This window comes from Equus quagga, chromosome 7 (genome assembly GCF_021613505.1).
Source record: "Equus quagga isolate Etosha38 chromosome 7, UCLA_HA_Equagga_1.0, whole genome shotgun sequence".
Lineage (NCBI taxonomy): Eukaryota > Metazoa > Chordata > Mammalia > Perissodactyla > Equidae > Equus > Equus quagga.
In genome coordinates this window covers 126758274-126784484 of record NC_060273.1, presented here as the reverse complement: position 1 = coordinate 126784484, position 26211 = coordinate 126758274, and the positions used below count along the sequence as shown (strand labels likewise).

General features: G+C 39.3%; 1 protein-coding gene across 1 annotated transcript in view; it reads left to right on the top strand.

The window, feature by feature from the left end:
- MSH3 (mutS homolog 3) overlaps positions 1–25981 on the top strand; it is a 158437-nt gene extending 132456 nt beyond the window's left edge. The window contains exons 21-24 of the mRNA XM_046667722.1: positions 12055–12241; positions 16188–16317; positions 22305–22476; positions 25244–25981. Coding sequence (XP_046523678.1) covers positions 12055–12241; positions 16188–16317; positions 22305–22476; positions 25244–25352 — 598 coding nt within the window. The 3' untranslated portion in view covers positions 25353–25981. The remainder of the gene's footprint in view (positions 1–12054; positions 12242–16187; positions 16318–22304; positions 22477–25243) is intronic.
- The last annotated feature ends 230 nt before the right edge of the window (positions 25982–26211 follow it).

Here is a 26211-nt window from a genome sequence, read left to right as displayed (position 1 = left end):
TTGGTCTTATAAAGAAAACGTTTAAGTGTAGGTACAGGCAGGATAAATTATCATTTATACACAGGTAAAGAGTGAAAGGTTAGTTTTCTGGTGCCATGAACATAAGTGTGTCCTGGCCACCCTCAGGAGCACCTCCTCCATGATGCTGAGTAAGAGGAGATTAGGACTTCTTGAACATCCACATTAAGCTTCACTGCTCAGTCTGTGGTGAATCTGGCCTCCCAATCATGAGGTGGGAAGGCTCAGGCAAATTTTAGTATCAGACCCCGCTGGCGAGTAGATTCTCTGAGCTTCAGTTTCTTTCTCTGTAGAATGGGGATACTCGTGATACTTATATCCTAGGGTTATTGTGTAGTTTAAATTAAATGATGCACATAAAACACTTAACCTAGGACCTGCCATGTAATTGTTGCTCAGTAAATGTTAGTTATTATTTTAAATTGCGTATCCATGAAGCTTACCTTGATCATTTCATCCCACCATAACTTGTTTACTCTGAATTCTCAAAGTACTACTTTTTTGGACGCTGAGTTATTTCAGTATCTAAGTTCATAGCTGGTTATCCCATGCCATCATGATATTGTATATTATTTGATGAAAAGAACTCCACTCCATTTTGTGTCCCGTACTCACTCAGGATGGTAGTAGGTGTAGCTATTAATAATATAAGGTAAAGTTAATTAGAAATGAAACTATTTTCACCTTGTTCTGGAAGTTTTCATTAATGTAAAACACACAGATATTGACCTCCCATACTGCAAGATTGATCACAACTTTAAAACATTCATTAATTAGCAAAGGATCATTTGAGTCAGTTAAAAAGGAAATAAGTGGATTATGAAGATTTAAACGCTGAAATATGGGCCATTCTCCTACGCTTTGCCATTTGAGTAGCTGTTGTTGTGTGAACCTTAAGATCATGTTTATAGAAGCAGTCTGCATGGGCCCTGAGTGTCCATGCATGTCCCTATGCCTATGCCAGGAAAGCCCCTGATTGCTCTCTGCCTGCACCATTTCCCATTTTTCAGGGTTGTGCTTGCAGCAAGCAACCTTGAGGGAAGAGGTGACATCTCCCCTCAAAGAGGAACCTTGCCTTTGTTTGTCACACAAGCGGTGAATCCCCCGAGCTCAGTCTTCCTGTCTTATAGTGCAAAGCCCCTGCGTGCACAGCATCCATGCTGAGCCCTCCGCATTGCCCCTGTGGGACTTGACAGCTGATGCAAACCAACATGGGTAATAAATTCCTTTGTCTCTGGCCCAGGGTTTTCATGTCTTCTGCCAGCATCCATGAAACAGTGTTGGGTTAACTTGATGTAAATAGGGTAAAATCCCAGACTTTGCACTGTTCTGGGTGGGTCAATAGGATTCTCTATTCTCTTGCTAATATTAAGTGCCCCCAAACTGTGAGTAGATAGGCTATATGTGGGAAGACCTGGAGGCTTTAGGGCAGAAAACTCAGGTTTCAATACAAGTTCACCAGTTTCCTTTCCATGAACTGGTTACTTCATCCTCCCCAGGCCTTGAAAGAAGTATGGTGCCATGATAAAAAAACAATCAGACGTATTATACTTGGGTATAAATCCCGCTTTTGCCACTTAACAATTATTTGCCAAATTCTTCTCACTGTCTCAGTTTTTTCACCTATAAAATGGAGATAATACTGCTTAAATCATAGATTGTTGTGAGAATTAAATAAAATTAAGTACGTAGAGTGCCTAGCACATGGTAGGTACTCAGTAAATTTTAGTTTTCTTCCTTCTAGAGTCTGTGTCATTAGTATTTTGGATTTAAAAGTCTGTCTTCATATATATATGTTAGTATAGTTCTCCCTTTTCTAAACTTAGCCTCAGTTTTTGCATCTGCAAAATCGAAAGTTTGATGATGCTAACTTCACAGGTTTTGAAATGCTCCTCAGGAAGTGGCTGACATGGAACAGTGCTCATGTGGAGCACGATTTCCTGCTCCATGCGGATGCCATGATGACATGCCTTTATCTCACGAATCAGGAGCAGCCTGAAGGAGCTGGATCGATTACCAGTCATTGTGTGAAAGAACAACTAAGCTTTAAACCTTACCAACACCAGATTCATTGTTTCGGTATAGTAGTACTCATTCTGAATTAACTCTTTCAGACCCATCAGTTTATTCAGCTACTTGTGGGGGATACATTTTGCAGTTGCCTAGTCTTGGTGGGCCCATCCAGAGGTTACAGTATTCCATGAAAGAATAGTCTTATTACAATACGTGAAAAAAGAGCTAGTTACAAAGCCTGGCATTCGGTATGACCCCACTTTTGTTTGAAAAATTGTGTATGTAAATATGTGGAGAGAAAACCGCTTAAATAGAAGGCTATATTTCAAAATACTATGAGGGATATGGGATTACGGTGATTTTTTTTCCTTTCTTTATGAATATTTTTTAAATTCTGAAATAAACATATAACAAAAGTACAACCTCCCCGCCTCCCCCCAGAAAAATAAAAAGTCAGTCAAAATGAGATGTTTTATAGGAGTCTAGTGAAATGCTCATATGGCATTTTTTTCCAGGGCAAATTTCTCTTCACTGCTCAGGAGCATGGAATTTGGCATTCTAAGCTTTAAATCTTCCCGAGTACTTCAACATATCAGACCTTGCTTTTCCAAAAAGTTTTCAGCCCAGCCTATCAAGAACCCTAGCTCTTCCTCCTTTAGGAATTGATGGCTCTCCGTCTGGATCAGTATACAAGATTGGTGTCTTTAATTTTCAAGACAGAAACATTGCCATTTGCACATCTAACATCTAAGACAATGATTTTTAACCCATGATGCACATTGGATTTTTTTTAATGATGATCTTAAAAAATACTGATACCTGGACCCTCCCCTCAGAGGTTCTAAGTTGGCCTGGGGCGGGGTCCAAAAGTTGAATTTTACAAGTGTCCAGGTGGTTTTGAAGTACAGCCAGGGTTGAGAAGCATTTCTCCAAGCCCTTGCTGGAGAGCTCAGTTGTTTAGTTATAAAAGTAGTAAATGCTTATTATGAAATCTATTTAACAGTATAATAGCGTATAAAGTGCAACTTACCTTCGCCCCAGGTCAACAACTATTAATGGTTCTTACAAATTCCCACAAATTTAAGTATACATAAATCTTCTCTTTTTTTTCCCCCTCCTTCTTCTCCCCAAAGCCCCCCAGTACATGGTTGTATATTCTAGTTGTGGGTCCTCCTGGTTGTGCGATGTGGGACACTGCCTCAGGATGGTTTGATGAGCAGTGCCATGTCCACGCCCAGGATCCGAACTGACAAAACCCTGGGCCGCTGAAGCGGAACATGCGAACTTAACCACTCGGCCATGGTCTGGCCCCAAATCTTCTCTTTTTTTAAATGGTATTATACTAAGCGTTATTATTATCTGGCTTGCTTTTATTTCCCAATATGTGGGGGACGAATTTCTCTATCAGTTTATACAGATTAGTCTCGTACTTTTTAGTGGCCGCAGTGTATCTTCTCTGCAGAATTTCACTGGTCTTTTTAACCTCAGAGAGCTCCATCTGGAATGCACTGCCTAGTATAAGGACCCTGTTCCCTGTCCATTCCCCCATCCTTGCCCTCCTTCCTGTTGTCATTGGAAAGGGTTCTGTGTGGACCACATTCAGTTATGTCCCTAGGATCTTTACTAGGATATAGTTCAATGTTAATCATTTTTCTTTATTTATTATGAAATAATTCAGACATATAATAATCCCCCATGGAGCTACCACCCTACTAAAGAAAGTGTTGCCAAGACAGCTGGACCCATAATCCTCGCTGATCCTCTTCCCTCTACCCTGTCCAGAGTCACTGCCTTCTTGACTCTGGTTTCCATCTTATGCATTTCTCTATATTTTTACCACATAGGTATGTTTTTTGAAAGGATAAATAGAATTATTTGACATGCTTTTAAACTTAGTATGTACCATATCACACTATGTGTTCTTCTGCAAGTGGCTTTTTTCACCCTCAGTGCTATATTTATGAAATTCATCCATATGGATACGTATAATTCTAGTTGACTCGTTTTTGTCTAGTTATGATATTCCATTGTATGCATATACTGCAGTTTATCCATTTTCCTTCAGTGATGTTTTACATGATTCCAATTTGTTGCAAATGCAAACAGTACTGTTACTTGTCTTACACATGTCTCCTGTGCACATGAATCACTTATTTTGAGTCTAGGCTTTATCTAGGAGGGGGACTGTACAGTGTGAGGAATGTGTGTCTTTCCTGTTCTTGAAGGAGGCTGGACCAGTTTGGAATCCCGCCAGCAGAGTGTAAAAGTTGGTCCTTATGCTTTAAAATTAAGTTAGAGTAAAAAATACTCGTTTGATAATGTTTCTGTATATTCTCCAAAATTGCTCATAAGGTTATTTGCATTTCTATTACTTAATATCTTTTACATGAAGTGCCATCTGATAAATCACTTTTTGTTTAATGCTAAGGAATTTCTTTTCCCCATGTGCATGCTGTACCTAACAGAAAGGTTGAAGTGAGTTACTGTCCTTCCCTGACAAACTGCCAGGCCTCTTGTTATCAGCCAGTGGCTGCTTCCTCTTTCATTCCTTTTGTCTTGGCTGCCAAGAAGGCAAGAGCTCAATTCAAGGCTCAGATGTAGGAACAAATTGGGTTTAGTTTTTCCCTTCTCTTCTCCATGGGTGTATTTCTCTAGCATGATTTTTAGAACAGTGGCATCAGAATCATAGAGTTGCTTGTTAAAAATGCTGCTCTCAGGTCGACTCAATGGCATAGTGGGTAAGTTCATACCTTCCGCTTCAGTGGCCCAGGGTTGGTGGGTTCAGATCCCAGGCACGGACCTACACACCGCTCATCAAGCCATGCTGTGGTGGCATCCCACATACAAAGTAGAGGAAGACTACGCAGATGTTAGCTCAGCGACAGTCTTCCTTCAGTAAAAAGAGGAAGATTGGTAACAGATGGTAGCTCAGGGCCAATCTTCTCACACACACACACAAATGCTGCTCTCTGAGGCCTGTTGAGACCTGTTAAATTGGAATTTCCAGGGTGAGACCCCAGAATTAGCATTTTAGAAGCTTGTGCTAAATTTGCTGTCTCAAATTTGAGAATCTACTCTATGGCTTGTAATCTTAGTTTCATATTTATTGTAATTCTTTCGTGATAATGTGTTGCTATTCTAAATAACTTAAAATCCTTTTTGTACTCAGTGGAAAAAATGTTGAAATCTAACTTTTATATGCATAAAATTTGGCTCCAAACTTGCTCTTAAAATTGGTTATTTTTGTATTATGAATTGGACATTTGCAATAGGAGGTTTAAAGTCATGCCTGCCGTCAGTACTCATTGAGTGCCTGCGCTGTGCTGTGCACTGTGCCGTGAGAAGCATAAATAAACGTGTGGGAAGCTGTGAACAGACAAGAGGCTCTGGGAGGCTGCTTTCTGAATGGTATAACCTCGTATGAACCTTTTCCTGAATAAGAAGCTTTTTTTATTTTCAAAGTAGAATTTTGGCAAACATATACATTTGGCTCTATTTACTATATTTATATCAGTGTAATGTGATATATGCACTCATCAGTGAAATATTTCTAGACACCTGTTTCCGACGATCATTAACATCTTTGAGTGCTTCACTGAAACAAGGTCTGTTGTTTATTATCCTGATAAATGCAAACTTAAACCTCATTCAACTCTTCAGACCCAGTAAGTTTTAGAAAAGCAATGAATTATTGTCTGGTTTAAAAAAAGCAAAACAATTGGCTTCTCTCAGCATAATTTATTTCTATTTATGTCAAATGTTGGTAGAAAGGAGTGTTTACATTATGTTGTCCCTGGTTAATAATTTTTATGCCGTGCTACCCACATAAACTCTTAGGGCACCCGCTACAGGACTGCTGTGTATTCAAATGACACTAGTGTGTTTATTTTGAGAGAGAATTGGAAGGTAGTACACATTTAGGTGCTTAAGTTATTTTAAATGTTTGCTTTGACTGTGTGGATGATAACTGATTTGTTTGCCCACTTTAGTTTAATGCATCAAACATTGATGGAGCACCTACTGTGGAGTATTTGTACTCTATTATATGTATATATATATATAGGACAGAAAGCAAACTTCTTGAATCAGTGCACATCGTCTACTTGGTAGTAAATACCAACACTAACAACCACATGAGAAGTGATATTTTACTAAATGAGCCAGCTGTTAGGAATTTTATTGGCATCAGAAATGTTGCCTTCCGAATGTCTCTATGGTTTATTTAGCTCCTTTTGCTGTGTCTAGCAAACAGGAGATCTCTCACTTTGTCTTTTTGATGGAAAGTGGTTGTATGAGTTTAATGCTTCCAAGTTACCTGTGGATTTGGTTTGAAGTGCAGGTCCTGGGCACATCCCTTGAATGCAGGTCCCCTGGAGGTAGGGTTGTAATTGGTATGATGATGGAGACTCTTGGACTCTATGTTTAACAACCTCTGCAGGTGACTCTGAAACATATCCAGATTTAGGAACCATTGTTCAATTTCAACTCTTGACATTTTACAGAAGGAAAAACAGAATCAGAGAGATTGTGATTGGCCTGAGGTCATAATGTGTGTTCAGTTATAAGGATGCATCCTCTGGTTGTGTTGGGTTTCCCTCTATTAGTCTTATTAATTAATCTTACCCCTGATGACTGATTAATTTTATCCTTCCTTTGATGACCTTAATTACTTATAGTTTTCACAGATATAGTTAAGGTTGGGAAAGAGCATTTGCTGTAATTATTTTCCTTTGAAATTCTTGGAACTTTCCCGCAGAGCGGACTGGTAGATGTGTTAGAGAGTGATTTGCCCAGACAGCACATCTTGGGTTTCCTTTGATAGGAAAACACACCCGTGTCCTTTTTAAGTGGCCTGCATATACTGTGTAGATGGTTCCAGTGAACATGGTTTCATGTGAGTCAGTACAAATTTGGCATTTTCCTGGATTGCTGTCTTGATTCTTAGCAATGTTTCCATTGACATTGAAAGATTGTTACAGTGGTTTTTGCTTGGTTATATTTGCAGTTCAGTGTTACAGTTTTTATAAACTGACTTTAAATACTGTAGTGTGATCTGATTGCAGCTGTTAGTAGAAACAATCATGCTAGAGAAAGAAATGTTTTTTGTCTATTATAATAACTTCATTGCTGCTAATAAAGTATTTTTGATATTGCTAGAAGAACACTGGTCATTTAACCTGGTGATTACCATCATTTTGCCTTGTCTTAATGTAATATACAATAGAGTATAAAGTGTTCTTAAATGTATCATTTGTGATTTTTAAAAATAACATTTGTCTTTCTAATTACATTGTAATGCTTGTTCACTGTGCAAAATTTGAAACTGTAGAAAAGCTCAAAGAGATAAAACATTTTAATCACCTGTAATTCCACCGCCTGGAAATCACTGTTGTTTAGGTATATGGCCTTCCAGGCTTTTTTTTTTTAAAGATTTTTTTTTTTCCTTTTTCTCCCCAAAGCCCCCCAGTACGTAGTTGTATATTCTTCGTTGTGGATCCTTCTAGTTGTGGCATGTGGGACGCTGCCTCAGCGTGGTCTGATGAGCAGTGCCATGTCCGCGCCCAGGATTCGAACTAACGAAACACTGGGCCGCCTGCAGCGGAGCGTGCAAACTTAACCACTCCGCCACGGGGCCAGCCCCCTTCCAGGCTTTTTTTAAGGGCGCACATGTAGTGGTAAATCATTTGTGATTTCATTCCATTTCTGGATTAATATTTATGTTTAAGTGCAATACAGATCTACTACACATTTTTTATACCTTTTAAATACCATGTGGTATCTACACATCTTTTAATAATTGGTATTTGCAGCTTTTTCCTCTTCTTGGACTTGAATTTTTTGGTTTTTTCCCTCATTCCTTACACCATCCTTCTCAAAAATTAGAGTACTTTGTTATTTAGGAGATTATTCTCCTTTTGTAAGATTTACATAAAATACAAAAAACCAAGAAGATTAGATACCCGTGCTGGATAGAATTATGCAAAGTTTTTTAGCAAAGTGAAATGACTAGAACTTCTTCAATTTCAAAAAGAAGGCAAAATAAGCTAACATAAAAACCTTCCTACACGAAGCACTTAGAGGACAAACAGAGTCTGATTCCACTTACATGAAGAGCCTAGAATAGGCAAATTCCTAGAGATGGAAAGTAGAATAGAGGTTCCTGGGGGCTGGAGGAGAATGGGGAGTTAGTGTTTAATGGATACAGAGTTTCTATTCGGGATGATGAAAGAGTTCTGCTAATGGACACTGGTGATGGCTGTACAACATTGTGAATGTGCTTTAATACCACTGAACTATACACCTAAAAGTGTTAAAATGGTGAAATTTAGTTATATATATATATTTTACCATAATTTTTTAAAGGCACTTAAAATATGTCAAAACATCCTGATGCAATGCAAATAGTCGTTGCCTCTGTTTACCAATTTTGATGTTTAAACTCCAATTACTTATCATTCAATATGAAAAATCCTTTTTTCCCCCTCTGTTAATTGTAGTATTTCTCCCTCATGCTAGCATTTTCCTTGCGTAAGGCCCAGCAATTGTAATTTGAAGAGACAGAGGCCCACCCTGTTTGCTATAATTTAGAAACATCTAGAATGTTATCTTAAAATGTCAAGATCTCATAAAAACAAACTCTTGTTCAAATTTTCATGAAAGTGTTCTTGATTTTAGAAACTGATTCTAGAAAGTAATAAACTCTTTTCTCCATTATGCTTTATTAAGCTTTGCTGACCTATATGAGGGTTAGAGGCGAGGAGGCAGGAGGAGATTAGAACGATCAGGCAGCCGCCAATCCTAAAAATAGCACTGATTTTTTTTTCTTAATCACATAACTGTAACCTGTCTCCTCACTCTAAGATGAAACCTAAAGAATGCATTTTACGTTTTTCACTACATTTGAATATAAATACAGACAGAATGATGCTAATGACATATGTTCTGGAATTCCTTAAATCTCCCTATTTTAACATTTGAAAAGTTTCAGAATCATTGTCCAGTAGTATGTCTTCTAAATGCTTGATGAGTTAATAAAAAATTATAAACCTTTTGTTAATTAATTTATACCCTGCCTCACTCCAAAACTTATTTTAGGCAGTTTGCTGGGATGTCTACAATAGAGAAAGATAGTTAGAGGGTAAAATGGTATCCAAAGACATTGGATCAAAGAGGAAAAAGGATAAAAAATAAAGTCAGGGTTGCTATTTGTTATTATAAGGTGTTGTTCAGTTGTTTGCTAGTAACCAAGATGAAAAGGAAAATGTCTTTAAATGATAAAATTCTGTGTTCATCAGAATCATATAAAGTCATTATATTGCTGAAATTTATTGGAAAAATAAACTATATGTCTTAAGAGAAGTTAACGGAAACGATCAATGAACAGTTCCCACAGTTACAAATGCACGCTTCCCCAGTGGCCTCAGTGACTGGTCAGTGAGCCAGCATTTCCTCAGGGTCTGCTGAGCGGCACTGCTACCTTATCAGGTGCTATGGAAAAATGAAATTGTGATAGAAAATGCACTGGCTCCTAATGCACCAGCTTTCAAACTGTCCTGCAGGGTGTTAAGAGTCCCACAGAGCCTCCGCTGGATGGGAAAAGGGGCTTAATGGTGCTGGATTCTTGGCCGAATCAGCCTTCCTTTTATCTCATCTGCAGAGTGAGCGCTTTGTAAAATTTGCTTTGAACAAAGGATTTAACAGCTAAAAGGATATTTGAAAACCACTGCCCAGTAGTAGAGTTGGGACCATTGTTTAATAAAAATGCATCCAAGATCCCCTGAAGTCTGGCCTTGCCTCCTTAAGGACAGAAACCTTGTAATACCATGAGGCACATCACTACTGCGTGATTTTGGTGCCACGTATATAAAGCCATCCACCCACCTGTCCTGAGATTAAATTTTGTCTCTACTGCTTGGTATGTTTATGGTTTCTATTTTTACGTTAGACTTTAACTCCATGTAAATATATTTTGGAATATGGTTTGAATAGGGACACATCTTTATTTTTTTCTGAAATAACCAATTAGCTAGCATCTTTTTTTTTTGATTGGCACCTGCGCTAACATCTGTTGCCAATCTTCTTTTTTTCCTTCTCCTTCTTCTCCCAAAAGCCCCCCAGCACGTAGTTGTGTTTTCTAGTTGTAGGTCCTTCTGGTTGTGCTATGTGGGATGCCACCTCAGCATGGCCTGATGAGCCGTGCCGTGTCCACACCCAGGATCCAAACCAGCAACACCCTGGGCCACCGAAGCGGAGCGCGCGAACTTAACCACTTGGCCACGGGGTAGCCCTAGCTAGCATCTTTTTTATTGATTGGTCATTCATCTTTTCCCCCTGATTTGAAATCTCACCTTTGAATATCTTTCCCAAGAGCATTCTACAAATCCTGAGATTCCTAATGAGACCCACTCTATTACTGTAGTGTTTCTAGAAAGCACTTAAGTATAATATATAAACTGTTGCATTAAGATCATATCCATTAAGAGCTTATTTTATTCTAAATCTTGAGAATCAAAGACCCCCAAAATATTTGCCGTATCAGAGTATTTTATTATCAACCAAAGATTCATTATTTTTGTCAGCTCACAACCTGTCAGGAATAAAAGCAAACAATGTTCACTGGGGTCAAACTTTGTGATTCTAGAGAATTCAGAGTGGTTGCAGAGGTAGGAAAGTTTAATCTTCTCACTTTGTGGTAGGGGAAATATTAGCAAAGCAAACATTGAAAATCGAGATAAATAACAGCATTTGAACTTTGAAAAAGTAGCCAGAATGCTACTGAGTTAGCAACATTTCAGACATTATGTTCTGTAGTTACTGATTTTAAGATGGATAAAATTGACAGCACTTTGAGTAAAACCATATCAGCTCCATCATAGCTGTAGTGAATTGCAGTTTCTAAATGCCACTGATGACCGGAGCAGTCCTCCTGGGCTCCCCGATCTGTGGGGAAAACATTACACTCCATCTCCCCTGCCCAGGACGGGGCTCCAGCCACAGGACGGGTAAGGCTCGATTTCACCAGGAGCTTCTCCAGAAGTCAAAGGTCCATTATGCCACTGTAGGTCACGTGTGAACTGTTGTAGCAAAACTAAATTGATGAAGGTATTTTGCTGAGAAAACAGTTACCAGAATTTACAAAGCTGACTAATACGTCGAAAACCTGGATTTTAGGTTTTGCTATTAACTGCATGACCTTGAGTGAGTATTACCTGATTATTCCTTTTTTTTTCTTTCCAGTTTCCTTTTGTGCTAAACAGGCGTTTTCCTGAATGTGTTCTGTAGACCATTATTATCACAAGGTGCTCCGGGAGAAATTTTGGGGGTCCATGGTTAAACGAGTTAGAGAAGTGCTGTATACCAGATCCCTCTCTAGGAAATGCACTGTGTGCAGTAGAATAGTAAAACCTCTGAGAAGTCTCACAGAGAAGAAACCCTGACATTTCTTAGACCGGTTTCTTGACATCTCTAAGAACTATGTTCCATGAAGTCTACTTTAGGAACCTGTATTAAGTATCTGAGGTTACTAAACCTCTATAAATGTAGTTTTAGTAAAAAGTTTTATCTTCTGTAAATGAATTTTTTCAGCGTGGTGCTCTAGTTCATAATATCAGTGTGGAATCTTCTTAAGGAAACAGTGGGGAAAGCCTTTAATTGTACAGTATCCTAGTGTTTGTGGATTTTAAACAGAGCGATACACAGAAGTGTTATTTTCCCCTGTGAGTACCAAAACTTTGGTTTGAAATGTTGGTCAGAAAAAGGCAGAGTCAGAGATTTCTGTACTTTTCAGGAGCTCTGTCCAATGCCTCAGATTCTATCCAGAGTGTTTCTACGGGGTGAAATTTGATGTTAGGCACTCTTTATATCCAACATATGTTTTCTTTTGTTTAATATAATTTCAGCTGTTATTGGCTCAAAGTGTATAGACTCTTAGGAATCTTTTATATTTGTTGTTCATAAAATAATGCCTGGCTTCCTAATAATAAAGTTAAGAGAAAAATCAAGGTGTCTTCATCTTGTTTGTAGGATGGGTGCTGCAGATAACATATACAAAGGACGGAGTACATTTATGGAAGAACTGACTGACACAGCAGAAATTATAAGGAAAGCAACATCACAGTCCTTGGTCATCTTGGATGAGTTGGGAAGAGGGACAAGCACGCATGATGGAATCGCCATTGCTTATGCCACACTTGAGCATTTTATTAGAGATGTAAGTACCTTGCATACCTTTGTGAGCATGAATGGTACATACTGTACAAACTGTATTCCTGACCTCAGTTTCTAAATATTCAGAATTATCTTATCTTTTCTTTATTTTTGTAAGGAAGATTGGCCCTGAGCTAACATCTGTTACCAATTCTTCCTCTTTTTGAAGGTTGTCCCTGAGCTAACGTCTGTGTCAGTCTTCCTCTATTTTGTATGTGGGACACTGCCACAGCATGGCTTGATGAGCAGTGTGCAGGTCCACACCCAGGATCTGAACCCATGAACCCTGGGCTACCAAAGCAGAGCACGAAAACTTAACCACTACGCTACCAGGCCGGCCCCTCAAAATTATCTTTAATTGTTATAATTGATCCTATTCCTGCATTTGATCATTCCAGTACTATCCATTGAACTCAGAGAGATGGTCCTAAATAATTTCATGGTTCTTTGATGTGTCTTCCTTTCTCTTGCTGAAGCAAAATAAACCTGGTCTGGTCAGTAGGAGAAGGGCCTCCCTGGAGATATTTCCACCCAGAACTGTATTTTATTATCCTTGGCAAACTCGAAATCAAGAGCAGGGACCATTCTTCTACAACCAGTCCTTGAGAAAAGGACAAAAAGGAGAGAGTGCCATGTCTCCCCATGAAATACTTTTCTCAGCAGTATCCCACAAGATCTCAGTGTAAGGCCTCTGATCTGGTCTCTCCTTCAGTGCAGATCCCTTTTTTCAGAATGTATTTCTAAGCATCTCAATGTGGAGCTTCATTTGGGTCAAACTTTCCATCCCTGTCGTCTCGGTCAAGCTCTCCGCTTCAGTCGCTCTCTCTCTCTCTCTTTGTTTGGGTCTCCCCTTTTCTTTCTCTCCTTCTCATCACCTGCTCCTGAACCTTCCTTCTTCAGTTTTCCTTTTTCTGTTTTGTTCTCCACCTTTTTTACTCTTTTCTTTGTCCCTGTGTCTTCCTCCCATTTTCATTTCTTTTATTCCCATTTCATTTTCATTTCTTCCTCAAACAGCCAATGAAAGCATATTTTTACTTGTATTTCTTTGAAAAAGCATAGTGCAAAAATAAAATCCCTTTTTCTTTAAACTTTTGGGGCCCTCAGTTTTTTGTTTTCACAGTTAGATTACATAGCTAATAATGACATGTTTCCTAGTTTGAAGTAAATTTGATTTTCTTTAAAAAGAAATTAGTTGCTAAAAGATAGCTCAGGAACTTTTCTTTAATCGTTGTAGAAACTGCCTATCACAGGTTCAGTACAGTCCTGTCACTCCCTCCAAAACACATTGTAAACATTCATTTAAGAGCCTTAGGAACAAATTATGGCAGCACTGAATTGGCCACCTTTGGGTTTGATTTCATTGTAGCTACTCTAGAGCAGTGCATCAGTTACTATGCCTGCATAACAAATTACCCCAAAACTTAGTGGCTTAAAACGACAAAAATCATTTATTATCTCTCACAGTGTCTGGAGGTGAGGAATTTGGGAGCAGCTTAGCTGGGTGGTTTTGGCTCAAGGCCTCTCCTGAGGTTACAGTCAAGTTGTCAGCCAGGACTGCAGTCGTCCAAAGGCTTGACTGGGGCTGGCGGGCGCTCGTCCAGTGTGGTTCACTCACAGGGCTGGCAGGGTGGTGCTGGTGGTGGGCCAGGGCCCTCAGCTCCTTCCCTGTGGGCCTCTCCGCAGGGCTGCTTGAGGACCCTTACAGAGTGGGGCCTGGCTTCCCTGAGGACAATCCAAGAGGCCAAGTTAGAAGCAGCAGCGTGTTTTATGACCTCACCTCAGAAGCCAGCCACACACTGTCACTGCCATCATGTTCTCCTGACCACCCAGGGCCAGCCCTGATTGAGTGTGGGAAGAGGCTACTTAAGAGCGTGAACACTGGGAGGTGAAGATCTTTGGGGCTGTGTTGGAGGCTGGCTACCAAAAGCAGTTTGGCAATATTTCAAAGATTCATTTAAGAACCTTCAGGAAGAAATTATGTCAGAATTGAATTTGTCACTTCTGTTTTCATTGCTTCTATAGCAGTTTTTGGATTTTTTAAATGTTAATGAAGAAAGTATGATTTTTAGATAAAATTTACCTTAGAGGTAGATCCTTGAAGAGGATTCTTCAGGAGCAGGAGCTAGAGTCCCTAACCCTTTTATGGAGGAAAATGTTTGTTTTCCTGGTGTCTTATGATTGCTGGGATGGGGAGGAGGGGAGGGTGCTGTGTGTTGTGGCTGCAAGCTGAAAACGGCCTGGAGGAGAGCAGTGTTGGAACCCAAACCCTTCAGTCTTCTGGCTGGAAATGCCCATCAGCTTAGGAAGGGGCACCATGAAGACAGCTCGTCCGAAGATCCTTCAGCTTTCTGCAGATTTTAAGAGCAGCTTATCAAAGAAACCTTGCCTTCATAGGTTTATTTGGAATTGTTACAAGAGAAAAGGCACATGTTGTGACTTTTAATATGATGAATGGCTGATGAATCAAAACTGGAGTTCTTTGATTTAATTACCCTCTCCAGCTAATCTTGAGACCAATATTTGGTGTTAACTTCCTTAAGATAGGGACTTATGGAATACATAGTAATATGTGCTTTAAAATAATGCTTATTAAAGAATCCACGAATCCATACCGATACTAACAAAACAAAAATAAATTTTTAAATGGTGGGGGTACGGTGTGGACAAGGGAAAGCTCTTCTTTATAGAATGCTGGCTAATAAATAGAGAATTTTTTTTTAAAAAATCAGTATTTACTAACCACCATAATAATAACTGATTTCAGGCAATGATGATCAATAGCTGGCAAAACTTTTGGAATTGAAAGATTGTTGAAGAAAAGGATATTTACACAGTCTCAAAATATTGCCCCACAAGTTATTTATTAATTACAAAGGAGAAAGGCGTCAGGGAAGAAATCTTCTGGGCACCCACTTAATCAAATAGTCAAATTTAGCATCCCGATAATGGGTCAAATTGACATCATGTGCCTCCTGATATGATATACTGAAAAGGGTCTGTCACCTCCATATGTATGTAATATTTCTGATAATAAGGTCTAATCTGAATCTAATCAGGAGGAAGTTCAGCCAAATCCAAATAGAGGGACGTTATGCAAAACAGCTGTCCTGAATATTTCAAAAATATTAATGTTGTAAAACACCAAAAAGAAAAGGCTAGGGAACCCTTCTGGATTAGTGGAAAGTAAAGAGACATGGCTAAGTCTAAGACTAAAACATGATGCTTGATTGTTGTGAGAGTTTTTTGGGTGGTTTGTTTTTTGTTTTTTGTTTTTTGTTTTTGGTGAGGAAGATTGGCCCTGAGTGGACGTCTCTGCCAGTCTTCCTCTATTTTGTATGTGGGACACTGCTGCAGCATGGCTTGATGAACAGTGTGTAGGTCCATGCCCACAAACCCACAAACCCTGGGCCACCGAAGTGGATTGCATGAACTTAACCACTGTGTCACTGGGCCAGCCCCTGATCCTTGATTAAAAAAAATAAAAATAGAAAACATTTATAAAGAACGTTATGGGACATTCTTTATAAATTCAGTGAAATTTATAGGCTATCTGTTAAATAATAGTAATATATCCATGTTAAATTTCTTGAGTGTAACAATTTTATTCTGATTGTGTAGGAGAGTGTTTTTGTTCTTAGAAGAGAAAATATTAAGTATATAGGGATGAAGTGTCATGTCTGCAATTAATTCTCAAATGGTTAAGGAAAGGAAGGGATGTGTGTGTGTGTGTGTGTGTGCGTGCGTGCAGGTGGGGAGGGAGAGAAGAAGGGGAAATATGGCAAAATATGAAGAATTGGCTATCTAGATAAAGAGCGTATGGATGTTCATCATACTTTTCTTGCAAGTTTTATGAAGGTTTGAAAATTTTAATTTCAAAAAGTTTTGAAAAGTTTTAATTAAAATAAAATTAAAAAATAAAATAACATTTATCATGTGTCTTATTGTTTTAGGTGAAATCCTTAACCCTGTTTGTCACCCATTATCCTCCAGTTTGTGAATTAGAAAGAAGTTACTCACAGCAGGTGGGGAATTACCACATGGGATTCTTGGTCAATGAGGATGACAGCAAACCGGATCCAGGTAGGAAACATTCCTGCAGTGGGTACAACTAGAATGCTTGAGAACTCGAAGTTTGTAGGAACATGAACTTATTGCTTGTTCATAATAAAAGCTGTGAATGTTGATTGTGAATAACATTTGTCCAAATTAATTTTCTCTAAACTTTGGGTCAAATAAAGTTTGCATTTATTCTTGCCATCTCAGTCCTTTTCTAGTATTCCTTATCTTTCTACTAGAAGAGAGTGGGGTTACGGGGATGTTTAGGTTTTCCTCTCAGATTCATCTCAGGATGCCCTAACAGTCAAGTGCAGAATATTATTAGTCATCTCTAAAATGCCCAATATATTTCCAAAAATATCACTTAACATTAATTACTAAGAGCCATATGCTATACTGGATGTGTTTTCTCTTTATTTGACAGGGGACTGAATCTCAGACAGGTAAAGGGGCTTGCCCATATCAGCTGCCTGATTTGGGGCTGAACTGAGCCTAGAATCCATGTCCTTTGCTTGCAGGTCCCCTCTCTTCTACTCTGCCAGAACTGCTATGTGGGATCTACAGTATTTTTCCTACTAGCCTTTCCACTTACACTAGTGCACTAAGGCCACAGAAAGGAGAGAGTTCATGAAAAAGAACACCATTAGTCAATGGAAATAGATTCAAGTGCTATAGGTAATGTAGTAGACTTTAGCATAGTTTCTTTCCTGCTCAGGAGTAACTTTTTTTAAGCTACCAGCCTGTGGGCCAGTGATGGTTTATGCAGTTGGTGTGCCACACTGGAAAATCCAATATGCAAGGCACTCCAAAGTCCAAATTTTATTTTGGAAAAGTAATAAAGATGGACCTGAAAAAGAAATCAGGCAACTGGCCCAAATGAAACAAAGCACTGGACCTAAGATAAAGGTGATGTTAGGCAATCCTTGCCTTTCACCACCATGCAGTCTTGAAAACACATCATAAATTCTCTCTTGGAAGCGGTTTCATGTCTATTAATCTGCATCCAAAGTGACAGGAGGAGCTTATAAGCTTAAACCCACCAAGATAAACAAAATTGAGTTCACCCCCGCGGAAGGGTCAAGATGAGCATTTGGTGCGAGCTGACTGCTAACCCAGAACCTCGCATCTCAAGTGTTTTGGCATTTTATTTTGTTAATTTAGGTTTTTACTCATGAATGTAATTTAAAACATTAAATGATGCTAAAAGGCTTATGCTAACAGGCAACTGTCCCTTGCTTCTGTCCCTTCACTCCACACCCCCTCCCCATCCCAGTCCCAAGGCAACTGTTTCCAACTCTTTCACCGTTTCTTCCGTATCTCTGAATAATGTGCTTATTTTCCCAGCTCTTGTTTCATCAACTTGACACGTACTGATTGACTTCTCATTGTGTTGGACGGAGGTCTTCAGCCTTCCCTCCCTCTCTCCTCCCAGTGTAGTCATTTCACATTTTTTCTGTTTCTCTCATATTCATTGTTTTCACTATTATTGCCTGTAAGTCTTGCTCACTCCTGAGCCACAGATGGAGACAAGTACATTTCCTTTCTTTTACAGCTTTTTTTTTCTGAAGATAATGATTACCTTGTTTTTATTTTTTCATTTCATTGTTTTATTTGAATCTATAGCTGAATCTTCCTATACCCTCCAAAAGCCTTGGAAAACGCATCTCGAGACATTTTTCCACGTGATCAACTTGTTAGTTCCACTTTTCCTCACTGGGAGCCCTTTGTCCTCTTGCTCGTCTGAATTGATTGCTCCCTGAGCCCGCTGCCCAGCTGGTGTCCTGAGACCTGCCTTTACTGTCATCCTAGGAATTCTCTTACCCTGTCTTCTGTGTGTTTGATTGCAAGTATCAGAACACTTGAACTCACACTGGCTCACACAATAAGGATACATACAATCTCCCATTACAGGAACCTCAGAGGAGAGTGGGCTGCAGCCTCTCTTCCTTGCACTTCTCCAGGCTCTATCTTCCTGCTCTGCCGGCTTCATCATCAGGCTAGTGGCAAGGTGGCTGCAGCTCTTTCAGGCATCACATCCGGAATTGACCTTGTCCAAAGGAAGAAAAGGGACCAGCATTTCCTGTGACTCTTTCTTAGGAGCAAGGGAACTTTTCTCAGATGCCCACCGGCATCTCATTGTTGTCTCATCTCATTTTCAGAATTAATCATATGCTTATTCTTAAACCAATTCCTAGAAGTGAGAATGGCAGGGATGACTTTGATCAGCCTACAGTAAGAAAGATCAACTTTTGGAGCTGGATATATGGACACTGTCCCCTGAGTTGAATGGTCAGAGAGTCAATTCCTTGTAAAACAGGGTTTTCTTAGGGTTGGAATAGATTTTGGATAGGCTACTAATAATATCAACTAAGGGAGGTAATATTTTTAAGACTTTGCATGAATGAAAATGTCTTCATTATACCTTCATACTTGATTTATAATTTAGCGAGGGCTAGAATTTTACTTTGAAAATAATTTTCACTCAGAATTTTGCAGCATTGCTCCATTGCCTGCTCATTTCTAGTATCATTCCTGACTATATCTGTGCTTCGTCTCTTACCTCTGACCTGACTCCTCTTGTGTCTACATCAGAGGCCATTATGTAGGGCATTCGGAAAATGCCCCAAAGCCCTTTTGGGTGGCTTCTGAGATACTATGCTTCTCTATGTCCCGTGGCGTGGGACATAAAGCATGGACCAGCAGTAAGAAACCATGTTTTAGTCTACTCCAGTCTATAAAATCTTGGACAAGTACCTCATCTACCTCTAAAATTTTATGAATCTATCCTAAAAGTGACCTCAGAAACTGTTTGATGAGGATACATGTCTTCAATAACTGCCTAGATAAGTTTGGCTTTAAGACAAATTTTGCTAAGTTCCCCTGTAACAAGCAGATCATTAATTATTACTTCCACTGACTCTAAGCAGTGTCCGATAAACTTGTCAACAATATCCATTTAAGAAATAGTCATAGCTTTAAGTAAAGTCCTCACCAAGGTCTGTTATTGTGCGGCTGTAAAGAAGTGAGTTGTTTTTACCATATTCTTGCCCCCCGGCTCTCTGCCTCCACGTTTCCATCACACACACTCCGTCCTTCTCCCCGTCTGCTGTCCTTTCTCCTCTGTCTCCTGCGCCTCTCCATCACATACGTGCGCTCTCCCCTCTCCTCGCAAAGAGGGCTGAAGGACAGTCTTGAGGTAGAACATAACTATAGAAAAAGCTCCCTCAGGTGATTATGGAAGAGTGGTCACGTTATTTACCTTGATGGTCTGAGAACTACCGTAATTAGTACTGAAGTGGAGACTAGCATGTGATGATAAATTCAGCAACTGTTGTACTTAGGTATCTTAACAAGTTATTCAGAGCAATATAATATATAATTTCACTATATTTTGTGGCTATATTATATAGAAAAAGCATTTTATAGCTATATATTGTATATATATATTTACAATATATAGTATATATGTGTGTATATGTGTATATGCACATACATGTATATATATGAAGCAAAATTTTCAAGGAGTTTTTGCGGCATTTAGTAGGCTTTCAGAAAAGGATGGGCGGGGTGGGTGGGTGGATAGATGGATAATGAACGGACAGATGGACAGACAGATGAATGAACCTTTTTTTTTTTTTAGAAAGACCAGCATGGAGGCTAGATTATAGAGGAGAGGCTGGAAGGAGGGACGTCAGTTAGGACTAAGCCAGTTGAAGTGATAAAGACTATTTTTCTGTCTTAAAGATGAGAAGAGTTTGCTTTTTAGATTGCCTTCTACTGTTTACTTCACTTTTGGTCTTGGGAGCATCAAAAACTAACAGAAAATTACCCAGGTCAGCAGGCTCTGATTTCTGCATGCTTCTTTCCCAGTCTGTGCCCACCCACTGCCTCACCTGTTCTTTGTGCTCCTTAATTTTTATTTGGAGGCAAAAGGTATTCTTAGTGCTTTGTAATGTCGGTTTTAGTCTCTGTATTCTTGAGAGTGTCAGCATTCTTTTCACCTCCTACTTCCAGCACCCACCCTTCGAAAGATATTATGTGTCTGAGTTCTTAGAGGAGGTTACAGAAAATTCCATTATTCTTTTTCTCTGTTGTGTTCAGTCTTTTGCCTTTATAGTTTTTAGCTGATAAAAGAATGAAGTGTACACATTCTCAAGTGAAATAATGTATGAGAACAGCTCTTGTTAAACTTAAAATAAGTGTAGCAGGGTCTCAGAAATTGGGAATCTGGTCCATCTTGGACATTTTTGGAGCACAGTGCAGTGATACTGAATTTCATGATAAAAGCTGCATCATCCTGGGGTGCTTTAGGTTTATCGACGATTAAGCTCTGTGCAGCAGTGTCTTTGTATTACTGTGCTTCATCCGATCCCAATTCTTTACAAGTTTTGAGTCCACATGTACGTGTGTGTGCGGAGGACCGGGTTCCCCGGGAGGCAGATTCTCAGATTTGCGTGCCAAGTTTATCAGGGAGCGTTTTCGTGATCGACACCTGAGGGCAGGAGTGGGCTGGGCTGCAGTCATAAGGCCTCATCCAGCCCTGCAGAGAGCTCTGACACTGGCATGGTCCTTCAGAGATACCTCAGCTGGGGGTGAGGGAGACAGGAACCTATTGCCACATGACAAATTACCCCAAAACATAGCAGCTTAAAACAACAAACAATTATTATCTCATAATTTCCGTGGGTCAGGAATTCAGGGGTTCCTCACTGAACACCCGAACGGAACACCGTGAGAGCTCTAGAGCTGACCACCTCTACCTCACAGTGTCTCACCAGGCTCTGGTCAAGATATTGGCCGAGGCAGCAGTCGCTTCAAGGCTTGACCGGGTCAGCCCACTTCCTAGCCCATTCACATGGCTGTTGGCAGGCCTCAGAATCTCTGCTTCCAAGCTCACTCACGTGGCTGTTGGCAGGCCTCCAGGCCCTCACTGACTGTTGGCCAGAGACATCTGTTTCTTTCTGTTTGGGCCTCTCCATAAGGCAGGCTGCAACATGGCAACTGGGCTCCCTCAGAGCAAGCAAGAGAAAGTGCCCACGACAGAGGCCACAGTCTTTTGTAATCTAATCTCAGCAGTGACATCCCATCATTTTTGCCATATTCTGTTTGTCAGGAGTAAGTCACTGGGTCCAGCCCACACTCAAGGAGAAGGAATGACACAAGGGCATGAACAGGGGAAGGCAGGGGTCTCTGGTGGACATGTCAGAGGCTGCCTGCCAACCCCACAGCAACCAGTCACTGGATGCAGGCTGCCCACGACGGGACGTGACCTTGGGTGAGGCAGCTCTCTGCAGCTGAGCCGGTTCCCAAGGAGAGCACTCCGCCAAGGCTTGTGGCTAACACCTTCCTCACAGCCGGGCAGTGAACCCTGCAGGCCTAAGTGGGGTCTGGGTAATACTGAACAGCATCCACTTCAGTATGTATAACTCTTAGTTAGCTAGCCTACTTTATAAACCAGAATTTCTCAATCTTATTTAAACTGCACAACATGTAATATTTCCTTATCTGTTTTTGTTGTTTTGTTTCCAGCACTGTTAGAAACATCATTTATATATGTTACTTTACAGAGTGTATTACATACAAGACTGTTTGGCTCTTCTTTCACTGGAATAAGGCTTTTTTAAAAATCTGTTTTAAAAGGAGAAATTGTATTGTACCATGTATCAAAATCACTCTCTTTGATATAGAAGTTCAGTTCAAATTTTTAAGTGAGGAGCATAAAACTAAATACTTCTTAGCTTATAATGAATCATGGTTAAAAACCAATTTAAGTGAACTAAAAGATAGAACCTAAATGTAAAAACATTTTCAAAATAGTATTTACCCTTTTTCTAGATATGTAAAATTGATAAAAGGAGCTAACAGGTGATTAGGAACTGTGGGTTTCTTTTTCAGAATGTAAATTTTAAGAAAGTTGTAAAAATTTATATTGCTTCTTTAATCCTCTAATTTCTTTGAACCTTCAGGCATGGTTTCCTTTATCTCCTTTTTTCTTTTAACTGATTTTATAGGCGAAGAAGAACAAGTCCCTGATTTTGTCACTTTTCTTTATCAAATAACCAAAGGAATTGCAGCAAGGAGTTATGGACTAAATGTGGCTAAACTAGCAGATGTTCCTGGAGAAATTTTAAAGAAAGCAGCTAGCAAGTCAAAAGAGCTGGAAGGATTAGTCAACATGAAAAGGTCAGAATGATTGTGCTGCATTTTTTGATTTATAAAGAAACCTTCTGAGTTGTCCAAGGAAGAGGATTGTCCTGTAAATGAACATCAGATCTGTCTTTAAACACCTCTTCAAATTTTCCGAAACATTAATTACAATAAAATGAAAACATTTCTTCCCAGAGCTCATGTGAATTCAGCCTGTCTTCTTAGCTAGCTCCTTATCTAGTAAGTTGCTAAATTGGTTTCTCAGTCATTTTTCTAAAGAATTAAATTAACTCCTTAATGTGTACCAACACAGTTGCTTAAAAAGTTCATTTATACAAGAAATTACTAAAAGAAACTTCAATATATAAAAGCTCAGAGTACTTCTTTTATTCATATGTTGCATTCAGATATGCAGTGGTTGCATTCAGAAATTAAGAATTGTGTCGGGACATGACTGAAAATAATAGCATTACGTAACTAGATAATTGTAGTCGTTGTCCACATGTCACTTATTTTGTGGATTTGTTTGTGACAAGTTCTTCATTCTAAACTGACTTTCCTGTCACCTAGGATGCTTATGTGAACACATTCTACCTTTTACCCTTGATATCCAGCCAGGAGGTAGTCAGTATATAAACAAATCTTAATGTAAACCTGAGATATACTTTGGAAGGAAGATATTCCTAAGAAAATGTCGTATTAATAAATAACAAATTATAGCCTTTGTTTCCCAAATATAAGGTTATGTTATAAAACAACAGAAACTCCTCATTCACCTCCTGTCCTGTCCCTGCCCTGCCTGGAGAGTCTGATCTGCCTGGGGCAGGACATCACTACCCTGGTCTAGAATCATATGACCGTGAGTGAAGAGATTGTTGGTCAAATAGAAAATCTTTGCTGGCCAGCATATTTTTCACTTGTGGATATCGTTACCAAATTTAAATATTGAAATATTAATACCTAATATTAGTTGAAGCCAGCCCTGGTGGTCTAGTGGTTATAATTCTACACTCCCACCACCGTAGCCGGGTTCATTTTCAGTCAGGGAACCACACGACCTGCCTGTCGGTTGTCATACTGTGGCAGCTGCGTGTTGCTGTAATGCTGAAAGCTGTGCCACCTGTATTTCAAATACCAGCCGGGTCACCTATCATGCACAGATTTAACTGGAGCTTCCAGAATATGACAGACTAGGAAGAGGGACCTGGCCACCCACTTCCAAAAAAATTGGCCATGAAAACCCTGTGAATAGCAGCGGAGCATTGTCTAATAGCGTGCCAGAAGGTGAGAGGATGGCACAAAAAAGACTGGGCAGTGTTCCACTCTGCTGTACACAGGGTCTCTAGGAGTCAGAATCCACTCGACACTGATAGTAACAGCAAATATTAGTTAAAGAAACAATTGCCAACTTGTATGTTGAAGTACAGTTTTGCAACCAACTTCTTTTTCCTCTTCCTTCCTCTCGTGCTTCTGCCTTGTGCTGCACACCTTGCAGTGGTAAATGGTGATTGACTGGGTCCAAAGTGCTGGAATATTAGAAGTGACTTGCACCTTCCTCTGCTGACATTCTCTTCTGGATCATTTCTGCAATACCAAATTAGAAGCAAATGATGTCATCAGTGACAGCCTATTTCTAATTATTTGTTACAAAGTAGATTAATATAAAATTTTTCCAGAGTGAAAAGTAATCATCTATGAGAGTTTAAAAATAAGCTTAACCCTTAGTTCTTTGCAAAGTCCAAAGACAAATTTAATTCTTTTGTTGTCTTATTATTTTTCTTTTTCCCTAAAGAAACTAGAATAAAACTTTGCCTCAAAAGATTTATCTGCCAGATGGCAGTAAAATACAATAGTTTATATTTGTTACTGCTATATAGCCTATAAAGCAAGAACAATAAGATTCACAGATTATTTATAAATATTTTAACTCTTCCCACTAGTATGTGACATTTTGAATTCTAGGAAGTTATCTTGACAAGACAGAGAACTGTAGGAAGAGATTGCATTGCGATGGGATTCTGTTGATTTATCAGGACACTATACTTGTCATTTTACATTTTCACTAAAAGTGCTTATACATCAATTCCATTGGCCAGATCAAAGAAACCAAACCAAATCTTGTGCATCACATGTGTTTGTTATAATAGCTAATATTTATTGAACACTTACTGCGCACAGAAACAAATCTGAGCAGTCATTTGCAGTAGCCTAGACACTGTGTGCCAGCTACAGTTCTTACTGCTGTATATACATTAACTCACTTAATCCTCAGGACAACCTTTTGAGGTAAGTATTGTTGTTAGCCCCATGTTATAGTTGGGGAAAACGAGGCCAAGCGAGACTAGGAAAACAGGGTCAACAGAGCTAGTTAGAGGGGGAGCAGTAATTGGAACTCAGATACTCCTGCTCCAGACCCTAAACACTTAACTGGGTTGCTCTTCTGCAGAAACAAGTTGGTCTATATTATGTTGGCATTTTACTCCTTCCTTAGCTAGCTTTATTTTATTAAATCCATTTTACTTTTCATCCTGGGGGCAGACACAGCCTCTGGCTGAGTGAGAAGAGGGAGGAGGCTGGGCTGTCCCTTCGCTGGAGGCAGGAGTGCTGAGCGCAGCCCCGCCGCCTTGCTTACAGCAGCGGCACTGAAAGCTCCTTTCCCCAGAGGCGGATGCTGACCAGCTTCCCCGCCGCAGAGCCCTGCCTCGTGTTCCAATGTCGTAGACTCTTCGTAGCTTTCCGTGAGATGTTCTGTCCCCGCCACAATTTCATTTATAAAATAAATAATATTTTATTTTCTCTCCAGGAAAAGGCTAAAGTGTTTTGCAAAGTTATGGACGATAAATGATGCAGAAGACCTGCGAAAGAGGACAGACGAGTTTGAAATGGAAGAAATTACAGAGTTCTCTTCCTGATTAAAATGAAGACTACACTTTTGAACGAAAACTAGAGAATTAAAAATATCAATTGTACGAAACAACTCTCCAGTAACAGCCCCTCTTTGGGTGACGTGAGGGTAAACTGTGACTGTGGTAATGCCTGTTAGAAACAGAGAAGCCTCTGTGTAGAAAGTCTGTTGCAGGTTCCTGTCATCCTGACTTTTAAAACTATAAACACTTGAATACTAAGACTTCTCTTATGTAATCAGAAATTTCGTGGGCAGTAAGCTTCACATTAAAATGAAAAACTTCTAAATAAAGCCTAAACTGGTAGAATACAGTTCATGAAGTTTTAGAGAATGATATAAAAACTTAATTCATATTTTTATTTGTTTCAGTTCAGATAATTTGGAACTGGGTGAAGTGTCTGGCAGGAATATACCTTTTAATTTGAACTAAAATAATTTTATAATATCACCAGTTTATTCACTATGAGCATGAGAATTTTTGATAAGAAATAGAATTACCAAGCTTTTAGAAACTAGAGCACAGGAAGAATGAGATCATATGAAATCTGAAAAGTTAAATATTGTCATAGTTTTAAGCAACTTAAAGATTGTTGGATGAAATTGTCATTCATTCAAGTAATAAACATTTAATGAATATTTGCTATAAATTATTATTTTTCCTGTTCAATATTGGGATTTTCAGCTATCTGGCAATTGTTACTTTTTAGTAACAATTTTAATTATGGAACCAAGATTGCTGCTTCTACTAAATACATGGAACTGAGCTTATTCATTTTGGACCTTTCTGTTAGCCAATATAGCGAGTGTGCGATCTCCCCACTATTGAACCTTATAGATTTGTGGACTCTTAACAGTGCTCCCTCCCT